We start from the raw sequence: 18,589 nt of genomic DNA, 5'->3' as shown, positions 1-18,589 counted from the left end.
ATCATTCCCCCGTGTCTCTTATTTAAGGATTTTTTCCTCCCACCACTAGGTCTGCGTGCTGTTTGCTCCATTTGGTCTATGACATTTGGATGATCATCTTCATCAATTGATAGACTCCTACCTTCAGGAGCACTGTCTTCCTCCCCCACATTAGTCAGTTTAAAGCCCTCCTGATGAGGTTTCTGAGATTTTTGGCAAAAACATTCCTCCCAACCGTTGTGAGGTGCAGCCCATCGCTTGCCAGAAGTCCATCTTCAAGAAACTGCAGTCCGTGATCTAAGAATCCAAACCATTCCTGTTTACACCATTTGCGAAGCCAGCTGTTCACTTCCACTATTTTTCCCTCTCTCCCTGGACCACGTCGTTCAACTGGGAGGACAGATGAGATGACAGTTTATGCATTTAATTGCTTCAATTTCCTGCCCAGAGCCTCGTAGTCTCTTTTGATCTTCTGGAGGCTATTGCTTGCAGTGTCATTGGTTCCCACATGAACCAAGAGGAAGGGGTATTTGTCAGTGGGTTTTATGATTCCTTGCAGTCGTTCAGTTACATCTTGGATCTTAGCCCCGGGGAGACAACACACTTCCCGAGACATCTTGTCAGGCCCACAGATCACTGCTTCTGTTCCCCTCAGTAGGGAATCCCCTATCACCACTACACGCCTCCTCTTAGGTCTGGTCGGGGTTCTTCCGTGAGCTGTCCGTTCCAAGGTCGCCTGCACATTCCCTGAAGACTGACTTTGCTGCTCGTCTTCATATACCTGATCAACTGTAATGAGGGAGAGATCCTCAAATGCAGTCTGCTCTTCATCTTCCATGCTAGGGGAGAGGACCTCAAAGCAATTGTGTATTTCTAAACAATCAGAGCAAACCCTGGGCCTCCTACTTCTTTGAGTCACGTTTCTCCATATATCTGGCTCCTGTGTTGGTGAACTAGCCTCCTTCTCAGGGGAGTCCCCTGTCTCCTCCTTGGTGGAGACGGTGTGCTCTGTTGCTTCCAGCTCTCTAATTCTTTGGAGCGTAGCTACACGTTCCTCCAGTTGCTGGACTTTGTCTTCTAAGAGGGCAATCAACATGCAATTGCTGCAGGTAAAGCTGCCTGCAACCTTTGGCAAGATGGCAAACATTGCGCAGGAACCGCAGGCGACTGCAGCTGTTCCCTCACCCCCCAGCTTGAGAACGTGTCGTTGTGGGTGACTACAGCGGTCCTCCATCATAAAAAGCGTGAAGACAGGACAAATACGTAACTCCCCCCCCCCAAAAAAAACCTAGGTCTCCCCCAACAAACATTTGAGACTAGCTCCCTTAAATCTAAAAGATGGATCAAACTGCCCTGCAAGCTCTGATAAGCTCCTCCCACAGCTAATCACCTACCTCAACAGAAACCCTGCCCCCTCTGACCTTTGCACAGGGAGATCAGCTAATCAGCCACAAGAAACACACACACAAGAAAACCCTTTTTGCTCCTTCTTCAGCTGGGGAAGAATGGGAGCAGGGAGGAGGGAAGAGGCACAGATGGGACCACCCAGCCTCCCTCTGTGTTGAGTGGGGATGATGCGGATCTAAGAGAAGCTCTGTTTTCTTCCTCTTCTTCTTCCAGGCCCTCTTGACATTTGAGGAGGTGGCTGTGTTTTTCACGGAGGAGGAGTGGGCTCTGCTGGATCCAGGCCAAAGAGCTCTGCACAAGGAAGTCATGGAGGAGAATTATGAGATGGTGGCCTCTCTAGGTGAGGGCACATTTTTATTCCTCTTGGCTGTTAGACGCTGGATGTGTGAATCTGCTGTTTGAGCCATTTATTCATTCTGTGTTTTCTTCTTTGGAAACCTCTTATAGCTGAGTAATATTGTCTTCCATGAACATGGTTTTATCGGTGTGTCCGTAATTGACTGTAGAGTCCATTTCTGGATCCACAAATCCTTTGGCAGTGGGGACATAGGTTTCTGGGCAGGAGTTAATTACAGCGAGGTTTTGCCAAACATGCTTTCCTCGTCCTGAGTTTGTGCTTCTTTAAAGTCCATGAAGCTTTTAGTAAAGCTATTTTCCAGTTGGCACTCTTGCAGGCCAGTGTTTCCCAATTTTCTATACCCCATTTTTTTAGACTAGCCTTCAGAATATCTTGAAACCACTTTAGTTGTCCACCTGTATTTAACTTTCCATTCTTAAGTAAGAGTAGTTGCTTTGGAAGTCAATAATCAGGCATCTGAACAACCTGACCAGCCCAACGAAGTTGATGTTGAAGATTGTAGTTTATAGCAACACTGTACTTTTGTCAGTGGGTAACTCTTCAGAAGCTTATATTGTGGCATGAATTCCCCAAAAAAACCTAAAAAGGGAAAATCTACAAAGAGACTCACAGGTTAATAATGGTGGCATGAGATTTCCTGGTCCACATCATTTATTAGCTTTGAATGGGCCAGCAGATACTTTATTGTCTTTGCTTCAAAAGATTAATATTGTTGTATATTTTTAGAGTCATATAAAATAATATCTGTGGTTACAAACCGTCCTTCTTGTGAAAGCTTCGGGTTACGTGCTCCGCTAACCTGGAAGTAGGCGCTCCTGGTTGCGAACTTTGCCCCAGGATGCGAGCGGAATCGCCCCATTAGCGAAAGTGTGCCTCAGGTTAAGAACGGTTTCGAGTTGAGAACGGACCACTGGAACAAATTAAGTTCATAACCAGAGGTACCACTGTATTAGTAATATAGCACTTATGTTTTACTTATTCCTCATAGAGTGGCTCTGATACTCAGGTCTGAGCTCATCTCCTCGCTTGGAACTGAACAATACAGGGATGTTGTCCTGGACAGATTGAGAGGTCCATACTTCCACTTTGCTGGGAAACTGTACCTTTGTATGTCTCCTTTCAGTGTGTAGGAATATAACACCGGTCCTGAAAGACCTACATTGGCTCCCAGTACGTTTCCGAGCACAATTCAAAGTCTTGGTGCTGACCTTTAAAGCCCTAAATGGCCTCGGTCCAGTATACCTGAAGGAGCATCTCCACCTCCCATCATTCAGCCCAGACACTGAGGATCAGAACGAGGGCCCATCTTTTCCAGCATCCTGGTGCTGGTGTAGGTGATGTGTACAGTGGGTTGGAATGTATCAGCAAGAAATTACAGATCATGGAGAAAGGAGAAAACTGAATACAGAGGTGCAGCATTTTCACAGGAGGGGGAAAGCGTGTCCCTCCGGATGTTGCTGCACTACAACTCCCGCCATCGCTGGTCATTGGCCATCTTTGCTTGGGTTGATGGTACTTAGAGTCCAACCAAATCTGGAGGGCCATAGATGTCTCACCTCAGCACAGAAGAGAAGGTGCTGATTGGACTTGATGTGTTTTAACTTCTCTGGTTTTCTTCCTTGAATACCTAACAATATTATCTTTCTCTCCCACTTTAAACCAGGTGATGGAGAAGGCAATCTGAATTTTGAGGGGCCATCTGTAAAGTACTTCACTGCGAGTGAACACCTTAGGACACATCTTCAAACTAACACTGAGGAGAAACCCTTTAAATGTATGGAGTGCGGAAAAAGCTTCAGTGAAAAGGGAAAACTTACCGTACATAAACGAATTCACACAGGGGAGAAACCATTTGAATGTATGCAGTGTGGAAAGAACTTCAGACAGTCTTCACACCTTACTGTACATCAACGAACTCACACAGGGGAGAAACCATTTAAATGTACTGAGTGCGGGAAGTGCTTCAGTGAGAGTGGAAGTTTTACTCTACATCAAAGAATTCATACAGGGGAAAAGCCATATAAATGTATTGAGTGTGGGAAGTGTTTCAGTGAAAGTAGAAAACTTACTGTACATCAACAAATTCACACAGGGGAGAAACCCTTTAAATGTACGGAATGCGGAAAAAGCTTCAGTCAGAGTGGAAGCCTTACTGTGCATCAACAAATTCACAGAGAGGAAAAACCATTCAGATGTTTGGAGTGCGGAAAGAGCTTCAGTCAGAGTGGAAGCCTTACTATACATCAACGGAGTCACACAGGGGAGAAACCATTCAGATGTATGGAGTGTGGGAAATGCTTCAGTCAGTGTTCACACCTTACTAGACATCAGCGGACTCACACAGGGGAGAAACCATTTAAATGTATGGAGTGTGGGAAGGGCTTCAGTCACAATGGAATACTTACTGTTCATCTACGAACTCACACAGGGGAGAAACCATTTAAATGTATGGAGTGTGGGCAGAGCTTCATTCACAATGGAATCCTTACTGTACATCAACGAACTCACACAGGGGAGAAACCATTTAAATGTATGGAGTGTGGAAAGACCTTCAGTCAGTGTTCACACCTTACTATACATCAACGAACTCACACTGGGGAGAAACCATTTATATGTATGGAGTGTGGGAAGGGCTTCAGTCACAATGGAATACTTACTGTACATCAACGAACTCACAAAGGGGAGAAACCATTTAAATGTATGGAGTGTGGGAAGGGTTTCAGTGAAAGTGGAGCTCTTACAAGACATCAACAAACTCATACAGGCGAGAAACCATTTAGATGTATGGAGTGTGGAAAGAGCTTCAGACACACTTCACACCTTACTCTACATTTGCGAACTCACACAGGGGAGAAACCATTTAGATGTACAGAGTGTGGAAAGAGCTTCAGTCGGTGTTCACATCTTAATATACATCTACGAACGCACACAGGGGAGAAACCATTTAAATGTATACATTGTGGGAAGGGTTTCATTGAGAGTGGAGCTCTTACTAAACATCAACGATCTCACACAGGGGAGAAACCATTTAAATGTTTGGAGTGTGGAAAGTGCTTCAGTAAGAGTGTAACTCTTAGAAAACATCATCAAACTCACAGAGAATCAACTGTATAAATTAAAGTGTTGAATATGTTTCACTTATAATGAAGTTCTTAATCAACACCTATGGACTCTCACAGGGGAGAACCCATTTAGATGTATGGAGTGTTCCAAGTTTTTCCCACAGAGTTCACTTTGTGCTCCATATCAACAAACTCATATAGGGAAAAATCAATTGTAAATGCATGGAGTATATTTGATGTTTTGGTGTTTGTATGGAAAGTTGTACATATATGTATTAAAGCAATGAAGGTAATGTCTCATAATAGTAAGTATAATGCTAAAGATAATGTACTGTTAGGGATGTGCAGAATACGACTCTGGAGTGCTCATTGAGAGTAAACGTGCTGAGAGTCTGTTAATATTTGGTCTTTGCAGAGAGAATTGGGAATGGAAAGTTGTGAAAAGTAGAGCACGACAGTAGTGTTTAGGAAGCAGGATTGGCTCTGGAATCCTATAACTGAAGAGTTGAAAGGGACTCTTAAGGCCTTCTAGTCCAGTTCCCTGTTGCAAGAACAGCAGCATAAAGCCCATTTTTATAATTGCAATAAAGGAACAATGAAAACACAAAATGACTGAAAAGTAATCATTAAACCTTGCTACATTGTTTATATTTTATAAATTCATTGTTTTACAATACCTTCTCATTCATGGCTACATTAATGGCAGCAAAGTGGATAAAATCCCTGGTGGCAGCTGGAATACAGGAGGTGTTCAGGGGAAGAACCAATATACGGATGGAAGGCGGCACAGGGAAATGTGGGCATTGCCAGTGGTTTCAGGAGAGTCATTTCCCTGCGGAGAGAGGAATCTCTGTGCCGAAGTAATTGGCCCATCTTTCAGAAATCGAGATGATCTGGCAGATCTGCAAATCTATTATGAAGCAGCCTGCCTGAGTTGGTTAAAAGAATGTATTACACTGGATAATACAGACATCCTGGACCTAGAAGGCCATCATTTAAAATTTTGCTGGCATGCATGTTTATGTTATGGTGAGGTGAAAATTTACAAAAGCTTTAGAAACCATATTGTAAGGAAGAATTTGTATAGAGTTTGGGAGAAATATAAAAGTCTGTTGAAAATTAAAACATGTTTACGGCTATCTCCTATTGAGACTATTACAATAAAGAGAGGTAATATGGATAGACAATGGGCAATTTACAGGGAATTGTAACTTACAGGCCCATCTTTCAGAAATCTGTAGAAAGAACAGGCAGTATAGGAGGCTGAAAGCAGAGTTCATCTGGAGCTGCTCCTCCCTCTGCTGGCATTGAGCATTTACTCATGACATGACGCAGCCCCAGCAGGTCCTGGAAGCTACCCACAGTTGGACTTCATCCCCAAACGCCCCCTCCTCCATTGCCTCCCAAGACAGACAGATGCCAACAGGGTCTCTCTGCCTGCCGAGGATTCCACCTGGGACCTCCTGCAGGCAAAAGCATTGAATTCAAGACCTTTTAAAATACATCATTTATTCAAAATAAATACAGCTTTGTCCGCTGCCATAATATCACAGATTGATCACTCCAATCCTCAGTCCCACATTATGGTCATGCTGGCTCTCCCAATACCTTTCCCCCAATGCCTTCAATAGGAACCCAACTACCCAACTGCTTGGCTAGACATTTCCAATCATTATATCCCCTCCACAAATACCTCCGTGGTGATGGTGATGGCATTAAAATATTGTGTTCTTCAATAAAGGGAGACCAGATTGTGTCAAAGGTATCTTTTTTGGAGATGCCTTTGATTAGACACCGATGGCATGTGAGGTGTTCTGACAGAGCATGTACGCTCAATGCGTCAATCTCATTGTTCACACGATGGATATTAGGGTCACAGGTGCCTCAGGCACCCTGCTCCAGCCCCTGGCAATGGTCCAGATGTTATTGATCCAAACGCCTATTGGTTTTTTAGAGGTTTCCTTCCATCATTGGGCAATAACTAGTTTAGCTGCTGTGAACAGAAATTTATGGAAATTTATGAAATTTACCAAAATCATCACAATCACTCCGGCAAATGTCCCTACAAAACATTTCATCAACCAGTTTTCCTACCTCTATTCAAAGGGCCTCCACTGCAGATTTCCAAATGTAACAATTCACTGATACAGACGCTTCAGGTTACAGACTCCGCTAACCCAGAAATATTACCTCGGGTTAAGAACTTTGCTTCAGGATGAGAACAGAAATCATGCGCCATTCCAACTTTGTTCTGTTCAGGAAAGGAATGGGCATCTTGGATGTGGGCAGAGGCAGCCATAATCCCTGGAACCTGATACCACGTACTCAGCAGCCTCCTTGCCTGGCCAATAATCGCTGGCATTCTGGCTCCTGTGTGGTAGCCTAATCAGAAACAAGGTAAACCCAGCCACAGTTTTTTAAGGAACATGTACATCAGGCATGTTCAACAGGTCAATCACGTTACAGATAGGTAGCCGTGTTGGTCTGCCATAGTCAAAACAAAAAAATTCCTTCCAGTAGCACCTTAAAGACCAACTAAGTCAGTTCTTGGTATGAGCTTTCGTGTGCATGCACACTTCTTCAGATACACTGAAACAGAAGTTTCCAGACCTTTCTATATAGTGAGAAGGTGGGGAGGGGTATTACTCAGAAGGGTGGTAGGAATGGGTGATTGGCAGATAGCTGTGATGAGCCTGTTGACGACTCTTAACGACTGCAATAGGTCTTACAGGAGGAAGCAAGGGGTGAAAAGGTGAAAAATGGCTTTGTCATGTATAATGAGATAAGAATCCAAGGTCTTTGTTCAGGCCAGGTTTTTCAAGGTCCAAGAATCCAAGGTCTTTGTTCAGGCCTGGACAATGACAGTTCTCTTTCTCAAGCTCTGGGAGGAAGACCTTTCATTGCCTACAGACAGCCACCCAGTCTTAAACAACTCCTAACCCACAATAATACTACAACCAGACCTAACACAGACACTGGCACCAGAGCCTGTAATAAACCCAGATGCCAACTTTGCTGCCACATACACCCGGACAACACCATTACTGGCCCCAACAACATCACACATACCATTTCGGGACTATTTAATTGCTCATCGTCTAACATTGTGTATGCCATAAAATGCCAACAGTGTCCTTCAGCTCTCTATATTGGACAAACAGGCCAGACCTTACGCCAAAGAATAAACGGACATAAATCGGACATCAGGAATCACAAGACAGAGAAACCAGTAGGAGAACACTTCAATCTCCCAGGACATTCTATACAAGATCTCAAAGTAGCTGTTTTACTACAAAGGAATTTCAGAAATAGACTGGAAAGAGAAGCTGCTGAATTACAACTTATCACCAAACTTAAAACAATGGAAAAACCTGGCCTGAACAAAGACCTTGGATTCTTATCTCATTATACATGACAAAGCCATTTTTCACCTTTTCACCCCTTGCTTCCTCCTGTAAGACCTATTGCAGTCGTTAAGAGTCGTCAACAGGCTCATCACAGCTATCTGCCAATCACCCATTCCTACCACCCTTCTGAGTAATACCCCTCCCCACCTTCTCACTATATAGAAAGGTCTGGAAACTTCTGTTTCAGTGTATCTGAAGAAGTGTGCATGCACACGAAAGCTCATACCAAGAACTGACTTAGTTGGTCTTTAAGGTGCTACTGGAAGGTCAATCACGATCTACCTGTCGATTGTGGGACATGTAATAAACGTAAATCTGCCCGTATTCCCTTATGGGGGACACAAGAGCCCTTATAGAGTCCTTTGCAGGTTCTCCATCGGTTGGATAAAATAACAGAGGCCAACAAGAGAATACTGTACTGAGAAGCAAAGCAGCTTGTAAGCCTGGTCTTTATTGAACTGTTGCAACAGGGTGCCCCCTTCACATGCAGGAGAAGGAGGAGGACCCGGAACAAAGGTGTGTCCGCCCTTATATAGACATTTTAAATTGCCTGCCCTGGAGTCCAAGACCACCCCCAGAAACATCATACTTACATCACAGAAAGGGCGGTCTACAACAGAAATTGGAGTGCGTTGTTTATCTCCTGTCTGGCAGGTTACCTGTTAATGCTCACTTGATTGGATACCCTGGGGAGCCTGGCCAGTCTTTTGTAATGATACTTAGTTCCTGAGCCAGGTCACAGGCTCACCCTATTCACACACAGACATACCCTTAAGACAGGATTTGTGCTGCTCCAGACATGTGGTCCACACATCTATGTATGTGCTTGGTTGGTACATTTATGAATATTGTGTGTGTGTGTGTGTGTGTGTGTGTGTGTGTGTATCTACCTTTCAGACGTCATTGGTTGATCGCTGTCAATCACAGGACTTTAGCGATCTGCGCGACCCACAAAAGAAAACAACAACGAAAAATGTCAGCGGGACCCTTAGCGATGGGTGAGACCAAAAAAAGAAAACGTTCGCAACTGTCCCCCCCCCCCATAAAAAATGCTCAACAAGTTTGGTTCCCCCCCCCTAAAAAAAGCTCAACAACTAGCTCAACGTTGCCTGTCAATGACAACGGGTAGATCAAAGCCAGAATTTTAACACTGCGAATAGATTGCTTTTTCTTGGGAGTTGGAGGTACCTAATGCACAAAATCACCTTTGTTTTACTTAATGGGAGTGAAGTGCAGGTCAAGGGAGGGAGGGAGGCAAACCTTCTGCCAGAAGACCCTCTCCCAGGTTATGACATAGCTGTGATGTATATAGGACGTATGTATAATGTTTCACTAAGGGTGTTGAGTGTAAAAAGGGAAGCTTATAAAAAAGAGAGCTTCTTGCTGCTTCTTCCGTGTGGTGGGTGGAAGTCCTGCTGCAACAATAAAGATCCCGGGGGAGGCTTTTCAGAAATCGGGGTGGGGGGTGGGGGGTGGGGGTGGGTCGTCTTTCGCTGCCGCTGCAAGTAACCGAACCCATGAATTTCTCACTAAATAAACCGGAATACAGAGCTTGCCGGCTGGGAAGGAAATTTCTGTTTGCAAGGAGGGGGAGGGCAGATCTCTTGCCCCTCCCCCTCCCTCTGGGTCAATGAGCTCCGCTTCCTAGAGAGGCAGGAAATTTATTTTTCTTTTTTTTGGGGGGGGGGAAGGCTATTTTGAGGGGAGGGGTCTCCATCCTCATTCCAGGAAGAGAAGCGGGCTTGCTTGGACACGAGGAGAAAGAGGTGCCGCATATTGGGGGGTTATTGGGGGAGGGGGTGGGAGAAGGATTTGCTTTCCCTCCCCCTGAATCTACAAAGAGGGCAGCTGGGAAAGGAGGCGGGAGCATGGGGGGGGGGGAGAAAGCAAAGCAGGGAGGGGCTCCGCTCTTTCCCTGTGGGAATCATGGAGGGGGGGGGGCCTGGATGCAGCCCATCCTGTTGCAAAGTGGAGTCCCCCTCCCCCAACAGGGTTTGCATTGCAAGATCCTTTTCGAAGCGCAGAGATCAAGCCAGGCTGCCATGTTGCGGGGAGGGGGGCGAAGACACTTGAGACGAACCACAAAAGGGTGCCCCCCCCAGTGGAACTTAATTACAAAGGGATTTGCAGCCCCACCCTGTGCATGTTGACTCAGAAGTCAGTCCTTCTCCGTTCAAGGGGGGGGGCAGCCCCATTCCACCTAGTGATGCTCCTCTCTGTTTAACACCCTCCATCTTCCTTCTCACTGCTGCCCCACTCCTGCCCCCCCCCGGCTCTGTCTCCTGCTTCAGGGGAGGGCTAAGCTCCTCCAGGACCATAATCTGCCCCCTTCCGAAATCTGCTGCTGAAGCCCCTGCCTCAGTGGGGCTCCTGGTAGAGCTGGTTCCATGGGGGAAGATATGGAGGGCGGGCAGTGGCTATTGTTTAGGAGTTGGCAAAAGGAAATAAGGATTTGCTTCTTGGGAAGGGGGCGCCCCCCCATGTTGGCAGAGTGGGGAACAATGGGGGGGGGTTTGCTGTCCTGTTTATGAGCCCCTGAAGCGGCAGGAAGAGGCACATTTTGGATTTCCTGGAGCTTGGAAAAAACACCTGACCGGTTTCCCTCCTGCTAAGCAAAGAAAACGGGTATACGTGTGGCGGGATTGAAAACTAATCAGGCAAGTTAAGAGCTGACAGTAAGAGCTGTCTGACAGTGGAATTTGCTGCCAAGGAGTGTGGTGGAGTCTCCTTCTTTGGAGGTCTTTAAGCAGAGGCTTGACAACCATATGTCAGGAGTGCTCTGGTGGTGTTTCCTGCTTGGCAGGGAGTTGGACTCGATGGCCCTTGTGGTCTCTTCCAATTCTATGATTCTAAGTTCAGGTCTGTGCTCACGAGGGTCCAGTTTTGACGCTCTGGCTTTATATTCACCCTGTCCTGTCTCACAGAGTTGGGAAGAAAGAAGCGCAGCTCCTTTCTTTGAAGTACAACTGGGAAAGTCCCAGAAGTGGCCAGTTTTACGGCTCCTCTGAATCGCCTCACCAATGGCCTCAGAGGCACCGTTTGGATCATCTCTTCTTCAAGGTGGAGTGGAAAGAGGAGCCAGGCAGCTTCTTCAGGTAGGGAAAGAGCATTGGGGAATCAGGTAGGAGGGAAGAGGCACAGATGGGACCACCCAGCCTCCCTCTGTGTTGAGTGGGGATGATGGGGATCTGAGAGAAGCTCTGTCTTCTTCCTCTTCTTCTTCTTCCAGACCCTCTTGACCTTTGAGGAGGTGGCTGTGTTTTTCACGGAGGAGGAGTGGGCTCTGCTGGATCCTGGCCAAAGAGCTCTGCACAAGGAAGTCATGCAGGAGAATTATGAGATGGTGGCCTCTCTAGGTAAGGGCAGATTTTTATCCCTCTAGACTGATACACGTTGAAGGTGTGAATCTGCTGTCTGAGCCCTTTATACATGCCATGAAGGAGCAACATAGGAATAGCCTGCTGTATCAGCACAGTTCCCCATCTAGCCCAGCCCAGCATCCTCTTCTCCCATTGGCAAAACCAGATGCCTGTGGGAAACCAGCAAGCAGGATTCGAACACAAGAGCACTCTTGTCTCCTGTAGTTTCCAATATTTAGGAACATTGGTGCTTCTGAGTGTGGAGGCATTGCAGAGCCATCACGGCGAGTGGCCAGCAATAGACTTCTCCTCCATGTACCGTATTTTTCGCCCCATAGGGCACACCTAGTTTTTTGGGGGGGAAATAAAGAAAAAAAATTATTTCCCCCCCCCCCAGGCCTGAGCTTCCCCCGACCCCAGCCCCCAGAACAGGCTGCTGTCCGCAAGCCGTGGGATAGTGGATAGCCCATGGCTTGTGGAGAGCTGTGCGAAGCCCGAAGCCTGGGGCGTGCTGAGCTCAGCACGCCCCAGGCTTCGGGGTGCAGGTAGCTCTCCGCAAGCCGTGGGAGAGCTGCGCGAAGTCACTCAGCTCTCCCACGGCTTGCAGATAGCTTCCTGAAGCCTGCATTCGCCCCATAGGACGCACACACATTTCCCCTTCATTTTTGGAGGGGGAAAAGTGCGTCTTATAGGGCGAAAAATACGGTATTTGGGACATCATTGCTCCCTGTGGGATCAAGTTCCCTAGTTTAACTATGTGCTGTGTGAAGAAGGCTAATCTTTTATTTGTGCTTAGTGGATAATAATAATAATAAGAAGAAGAATTTTATTATTTCTACCCCACCCATGTGTCTGGGTTTCCCCAGCCACTCTGGGCGGCTTCCAAGAAAATTAAAAGCACAATAAAGCATCAAACATTAAAAATATCCCTAAACAGGGCTGCCTTCAGATGTCTTCTAAAAGTCGGGTAATTGTTTATTTCTTTGACATCTGATGAGAGGGCGTTCCACAGGGCGGGCGCCACTACCAAGAAGGCCCTCTGCCTGGTGCCTTGTAACCTCACTTCTCGCAGGGAGGGAACCTCCAGAAGGCCCTTGGAGGTGGACCATTGCTGAACAATGGGGGTGGAGATGCTCCTTCAGTTATACTGGGCCAAGGCCATTTAGGACTTTAAACGTCAGCCCCAACACTTTGAATTGTGCTTGGAATCGTACAGGGAACCAATGTAGGTCTTTCAGGACCAGTGTTATGTGGTCTCGGCTGCCACTCCCTGTCACCAGTCTAGCTGCCACATTCTGGATTAGTTGCAGTTTCCGGGTCATCTTCAAAGGTAGCCCCACGTAGAGCGTGTTGCAGTAGTCCAAGCTGGAGTTAACTAGAGCATGCATCACTCTGGCAAGACAGTCTGTGGGCAGGTAGGGTCTCAGCCTGCGTTCCAGATGAAGCTAGTAGACAGCTGCCCTGGACACAGAGTTGACCTGCACCTCCATGGACAGTTGTGAGTCCAAAATAACTCCCAGGCTCCACACCTGCTCCTTCAGAGGTACAATTACCCCATTCAGGAGCAGGGAGTCCCCCACACCCGCTCTCTCCCTGTCCCCCCAAAAGAGTACTTCTGTCTTGTCAGGATTCAACCTGTTAGCCGCCATCCATCCTCCAACCACCTCCAGGCACTCACACAGGACCTTCACTGCCTTCACTGGTTCCAATTTGAAAGGGAGGTAGAGCTGGGTATCATCCACATACTGATGAACACCCAGCCCAACTCCCCTGATGATCTCTCCCAGCGGTTTCATATAGATATTAAAAAGCATGGGGGAGAGGATGGAACCCTGAGGCTCTCCTAACAGCACTTTCTGGACACAGCCCAGGAGGAAGGAGCGGAACCACTGTATAATAGTTCCGAGCTCCCCTAGACATTCCTCAAGGTTGTCATGATCAATGGTATCAAAAGCCACTGAGAGATCCAGCAGAACTAGGAAACAGCTTTCACCTTTGTCCCAAGCCCGCCGGAGATCATGGTCAGCATCCTTCAGGCGTGCCTGGAGTTGTTCTGCAACCACCCGTTCAATCACCTTGCCCAAGAATGGAAGATTTGAGACTGGGCAATAGTTGGCAATACTGGCCAGGTCTAAAGATTTTTTTTAAAGAAGCGGTTTAATAACCGCCTCTTTCAGCAGGTCTGGGAAGACACCCTCACTGAAGGAGGAGTGGCTGGGGAAGCCCAGCCAGATGGGCGGGGTATAAATAATAAATTATTATTATTATTATTATTATTATTATTATTATTATTAGCATTCACCACCCCACAGAGCCCATTGCCCAGCCCCTCCCAGCTCGCTTTTATGAGCCAGGATGGGCAAGGATGAAGGAGACAGGTGGTCCGTTGCACTGTCCAGATCCTCAGAGGTAACAGATTGAAACTGATCCCATGAAACATGACTAGACTGGCCCTGCTTCCATGGTGGAGTCTACCTCCTTCCAAATCTGAGCGACTTTATCTGCAAAAAACTTTGCAAAATCATTGCAGGAGATCTTGGGGCCCTTATCGGGCTCCGATGGCATAGGTGGTTCCGTTAAATTATGAGCCTCCTCCTGCTGTTTGCTGCAGATTCAACAGAGGTGGCGAAGAAGGTCCTCTTCGCCGTCGCTATCGCTACTTGGTAGGCTCGACATTGAGCTCTAACCTGTGTCCGGTCTTATTCAGAATGAGTTTTCCGCCACCGGCGCTGTAGCCATCTCAGCGATTGTTTCATTGCCCTCAGCTCCAGGGAGCTCCATGCAATCGGAGAGGGCACTTCGGAGCCAGACAGTCGATAGCCCTGGTTAACTCCGCATTCCAGCGGGCCACCAGGGGATCGGCTGAAAGGCCATCAACATGGGATAAAGCATCCCCTACCACGCTCTGGAAACCATTGGGATCTATTAAGTGTAAATCTAAAATCTTTTTCCACATTTCTCCCAAGCACTCATCTCCATATTATGACCTATATCTCTTGCCCATCCATTATTATAATCTTATCCAAATAATCAAACTTTGTGGTTGTTTAGTTGTGTCCGACTCTTCATGATCCCCTGGACCAGACCACGCCAGGCCCTCCTGTCTTCCACTGCCTCCCACAGTTTGGTCAAACTCATGCTGGTAGCTTTGAGAACACAGTCCAACCATCCCGTCCTCTGTCGTCCCCTTCTCCTTGTGCCCTTCATCTTTCCTAACATCAGGGTCTTTTCCAGGGATTCTTCTCTTCTCATGAGGTGGCCAAAGTATTGGAGCTTCACGATACTACTTCTTAAAAAGCTGGTATTTTTCTTCATTTGGTGCAAAGACTCTCACCAAGAACATTTTTTCTCCATCAATAATTGCATGTATTCTGATAATTCTTCCTTGGTCATCTTTAAATAATTGTTATGGGTTCAAACTATGTTCTATATGCATTACCGCACTTCTCTTTTTAGTTTTTCTGAGATTATAAACTCTTCAACAAATATCTTGTTTACTAATACTCTGCTGTGTCGACTTGCAACATGTGTCTCCTGCACTAAGAGATAATTTTCAGGGATTATTTCCTTTCCTAAAAATGTGGTACATAGGAGAGGAGAGATTGTTGGAGGTGTTGCTGTGTGTTAAGTTCTCTTGTTCTCTGTGTTAAGTTCTCTTGTTCTGTTCCTTTAAATCCTAACAATATTCTCTTTCTCTCCTACTTTAAACCAGGTGATGAAGAAGGCAATCAGAATTTTGAGGGGCTATCTGTAAAGTACTACAGTGTGAGTGAACACCTTAGCACACATCTACAAACTAACACAGGGGAGAAACCCTTTAAATGTATGGAGTGTGGAAAGAGCTTCAGTGAAACAGGAAAACTTACCGTACATCAACGAATTCACACCGGGGAGAAACCATTTAGATGTATGGAGTGTGGAAAAAGCTTCAGTCAGTGTTCACACCTTACTATACATCAACGAACACACACTGGGGAGAAACCATTTAAATGTATGGAGTGTGGAAAGAGCTTCAGTGAGAGTGGAAAACTTACTGTACATCAACGAACTCATACAGGAGAGAAACCTTTTAAATGTATGGAGTGTGGGAAGAGCTTCAGTGTAAGTGGAAAGCTTACTATACATCAACGAACTCACACAGGAGAGAAACCCTTTAAATGTATGGAGTGTGGGAAGAGATTCAGTCAGTGTTCACAGCTTACTATACATCAACGAATTCACACCGGGGAGAAACCATTTAGATGCATGGAGTGTGGAAAGAGCTTCAGTGTAAGTGGAAAACTTACTGAACATCAACAAACCCACACAGGGGAGAAACCATTTAGATGTATGGAGTGTGGAAAGAGCTTCAGTTGCATTGGGAGCCTTACTGTACACCAACTAACTCACAAAGGTGAGAAACCATTTAAATGTATGGTGTGTGGAAGGTTCCTCAGTAGTAGGGGAGCACTTAAAAAACATAACTTAACTCACACAACAGATAAACCCTTTAAATGTATGGAGTGTGGAAAGAGCTTCAGTGAAAGTTCACAATTTGCCATACATCTACGAACTCACACAGGGGAGAAACCCTTTAAATGTTTGGAATGTGGAAAGAGCTTCAGTACAAGTTCACAGCTTACTATACATCAGCGAACTCACACAGGGGAGAAACCTTTTAAATGTATGGAATGTGGAAAGCGCTTCATTGAAAGTGGAAAACTTACTGTACACCAACGAATTCACACAGGGGAGAAACCATTTAGATGTGTGGTGTGTGGAAAGAGTCTCAGTAGTAGTGGAGCACTTACAAAACATCAACTAATTCATGCAGGGGAGAAACCATTTAAATGTATGGAGTGTGGAAAGCGTTTCAGTGAAAGTTCACAACTGATCATACATCTTAGAATTCACTCAGGAGATAAACCCTTTAAATGTATGGAGTGTGGAAAGAGCTTCAGTCGGAAAGGAGTCCTTATTGTACATCAACGAACTCATATGGGGGAAAAACCATATAAATGTGTGGAGTGTGAGAAGAGCTTCAGTTGTTGTGAAAATCTTAATTTACATCAACGAACTCACACGGGGGAGAAACCCTTTAAATGCCTGCATTGTGGAAACAGCTTCAGTAATAGTGGAAACCTTACAAGACATCAACGTACTCACACAGGAGAGAAACCCTTTAAATGTATGGAGTGTGGAAAGTGCTTCAGTAATAGTGGAGCACTTACAAAACATCAACTAACTCACACAGGGGAGAAACCGTTTAAATGTATGGAGTGTGGAAAGAGCTTCAGTGAAAGGGGGAAGCTTACTGTACATCTACGAATTCACACAGGGGAGAGACCCTTTAAATGTATGGAGTGCGGAAAGAGTTTCAGTGAAAGTGGAAAACTTACTGTACATCAACGAACTCACACAGGGGAGAAACCATTCAGATGTCTGGTATGTGGAAAGTGCTTCAGTCGGAATGGAATCCTTACTGTACATCAACAAACTCATATACGGGAGAAATCATTTAAATGCATGGAGTGTGAAAAGAGCTTCTCTAAAGGTTCACAACTGATCATACACCTACGAACTCACACAGGGGAGAAACCTTTTAATTGTTTGGAGTGTGAAAAGAGTTTCACTTGTAGAGGAAGCCTTACTGTACATCAACGAACACACAGAGGGGAGAAACCATTTAAATGTTTGGAGTGTGGAAAGAGTTTCAGTCGAAGTGGGCATTTTAGAATCCATCAGCGAACTCACACAGGGGAGAAACCATTTAAATGTATGGAGTGTGGGAAATGCTTCATTGAGAGTGGAGCTCTTACAAGACATCAACGAACTCACACAGAGGAGAAACCATTTAAATGTATGGAATGTGGGAAGAGTTTCAGAGAAAGGGGCAAACTTACAGTACATCAACAAATTCACACAGGGGAGAAACAAACCATTTAAATATATGGAGTGTGAGATGTGCTTCAATGAGAGTGGAGCACTTACAAAACATCAAGAAGCTCACAGAGGAGAAACCATTTAAATTGAAGGAGTGTGGACTGTGCTTCAGTTAAGGTCATCTATATACTCTTACAGGGGAAAACCCATTTAGATGTTTAGAGTGTGTCTAGTGTTTTCTTCGTTCTTCACATCAACAAACTTATATCAATTGCAAATGCATGGAATGTTGTTGGTGTTCTGGTTTTTTTATGGAAAGTTGTACACACATGTATTAAAGTAATGAAGGTAGCTTCTCCCAGTAGTAACTATAATGAAAGATATGATGTACTCTTAGGGATGTGCAAAGTGTGAATCTGGAGTGCTGTTGGTGAGTGATGACTGGGCAATAATAGGCCCTTTAGCAGCAAACAAATTTAGTCCTCATTTTGTACTGGAAAATCCTCTTCCAGAACAGGGTGCACTTTCTAATTTGTGAACCCTGTCCCTGATTGACAACATTCACTGCCTAGGACCTGTTACAGAAATGTTAGTGATTTTGTATTAACTTTAAAACAAGGGAAGGCCAATCCTGTTCCAATAGCAGCAATCACCACATAGTCATTCCTCCCTCTTTTGTATGTGTGAAAAACCTCTTCATATACAAAACTCAGACAAATTTTGGCTGTTCTGTCCTGGTTGCTCTGCAGTTCATAAGCCTGGACTTTTATTGTCTTCAAGGCTGACTGCGTACGAATCAAAATCATAGAATCATAGATTCTATGAGACCACAAGGGCCATCGAGTCCAACCCCCTGCCAAGCAGGAAACACCATCAGAGCACTCCTGACATATGGTTGTCAAGCCTCTGCTTAAAGACCTCCAAAGAAGGAGACTCCACCACACTCCTTGGCAGCAAATTCCACTGTCAAACAGCTCTTCCTGTCAGGAAGTTCTTCCTAATGTTTAGGTGGAATCTTCTTTCTTGTAGTTTGGAACCATTGCTCCGTGTCCGCTTCTCTGGAGCAGCAGAAAACAACCTTTCTCCCTCCTCTATGTGACATCCTTTTATATATTTGAACATGGCTATCATATCACCCCTTAACCTCCTCTTCTC

The 18,589-nt window shown here is 45.5% G+C and overlaps 1 protein-coding gene and 1 long non-coding RNA gene across 8 annotated transcripts in view; one reads left to right on the top strand and one right to left on the bottom strand.

The window, feature by feature from the left end:
* Positions 1-17,586, bottom strand: part of LOC309334760 — a 92,191-nt gene extending 74,605 nt beyond the window's left edge. The window contains exon 1 of the long non-coding RNA XR_014153254.1: positions 17,491-17,586. This is a non-coding gene — a long non-coding RNA (uncharacterized lncRNA). The remainder of the gene's footprint in view (positions 1-17,490) is intronic.
* The window catches only part of LOC309334653 (uncharacterized protein), a 62,404-nt gene extending 44,614 nt beyond the window's left edge, over positions 1-17,790 (top strand). For 3 of the 7 annotated variants that reach the window (XM_081849147.1, XM_081849148.1, XM_081849146.1), the window contains exons 3-5: positions 1,600-1,726; positions 2,735-2,815; positions 15,285-17,790. In XM_081849147.1, the coding sequence (XP_081705273.1) occupies positions 1,600-1,726; positions 2,735-2,815; positions 15,285-17,497 (2,421 nt within the window). In that variant the 3' untranslated portion in view covers positions 17,498-17,790. Of the gene's footprint in view, positions 1-1,599; positions 1,727-2,734; positions 2,816-11,137; positions 11,309-11,442; positions 11,570-15,284 lie in introns of all 7 variants that reach the window. The other 4 variants (XM_081849152.1, XM_081849151.1, XM_081849149.1 and 1 more) reach the window with 3 other exon arrangements.
* The last annotated feature ends 799 nt before the right edge of the window (positions 17,791-18,589 follow it).

This window comes from Podarcis erhardii, assembly GCF_964252035.2.
Source record: "Podarcis erhardii genome assembly, chromosome: 2".
NCBI classification, from domain to species: Eukaryota; Metazoa; Chordata; class Lepidosauria; order Squamata; family Lacertidae; genus Podarcis; species Podarcis erhardii.
The sequence above is the reverse complement of the archived record's forward strand: the minus strand, read 5'-3'. Positions and strand labels throughout refer to the sequence as shown.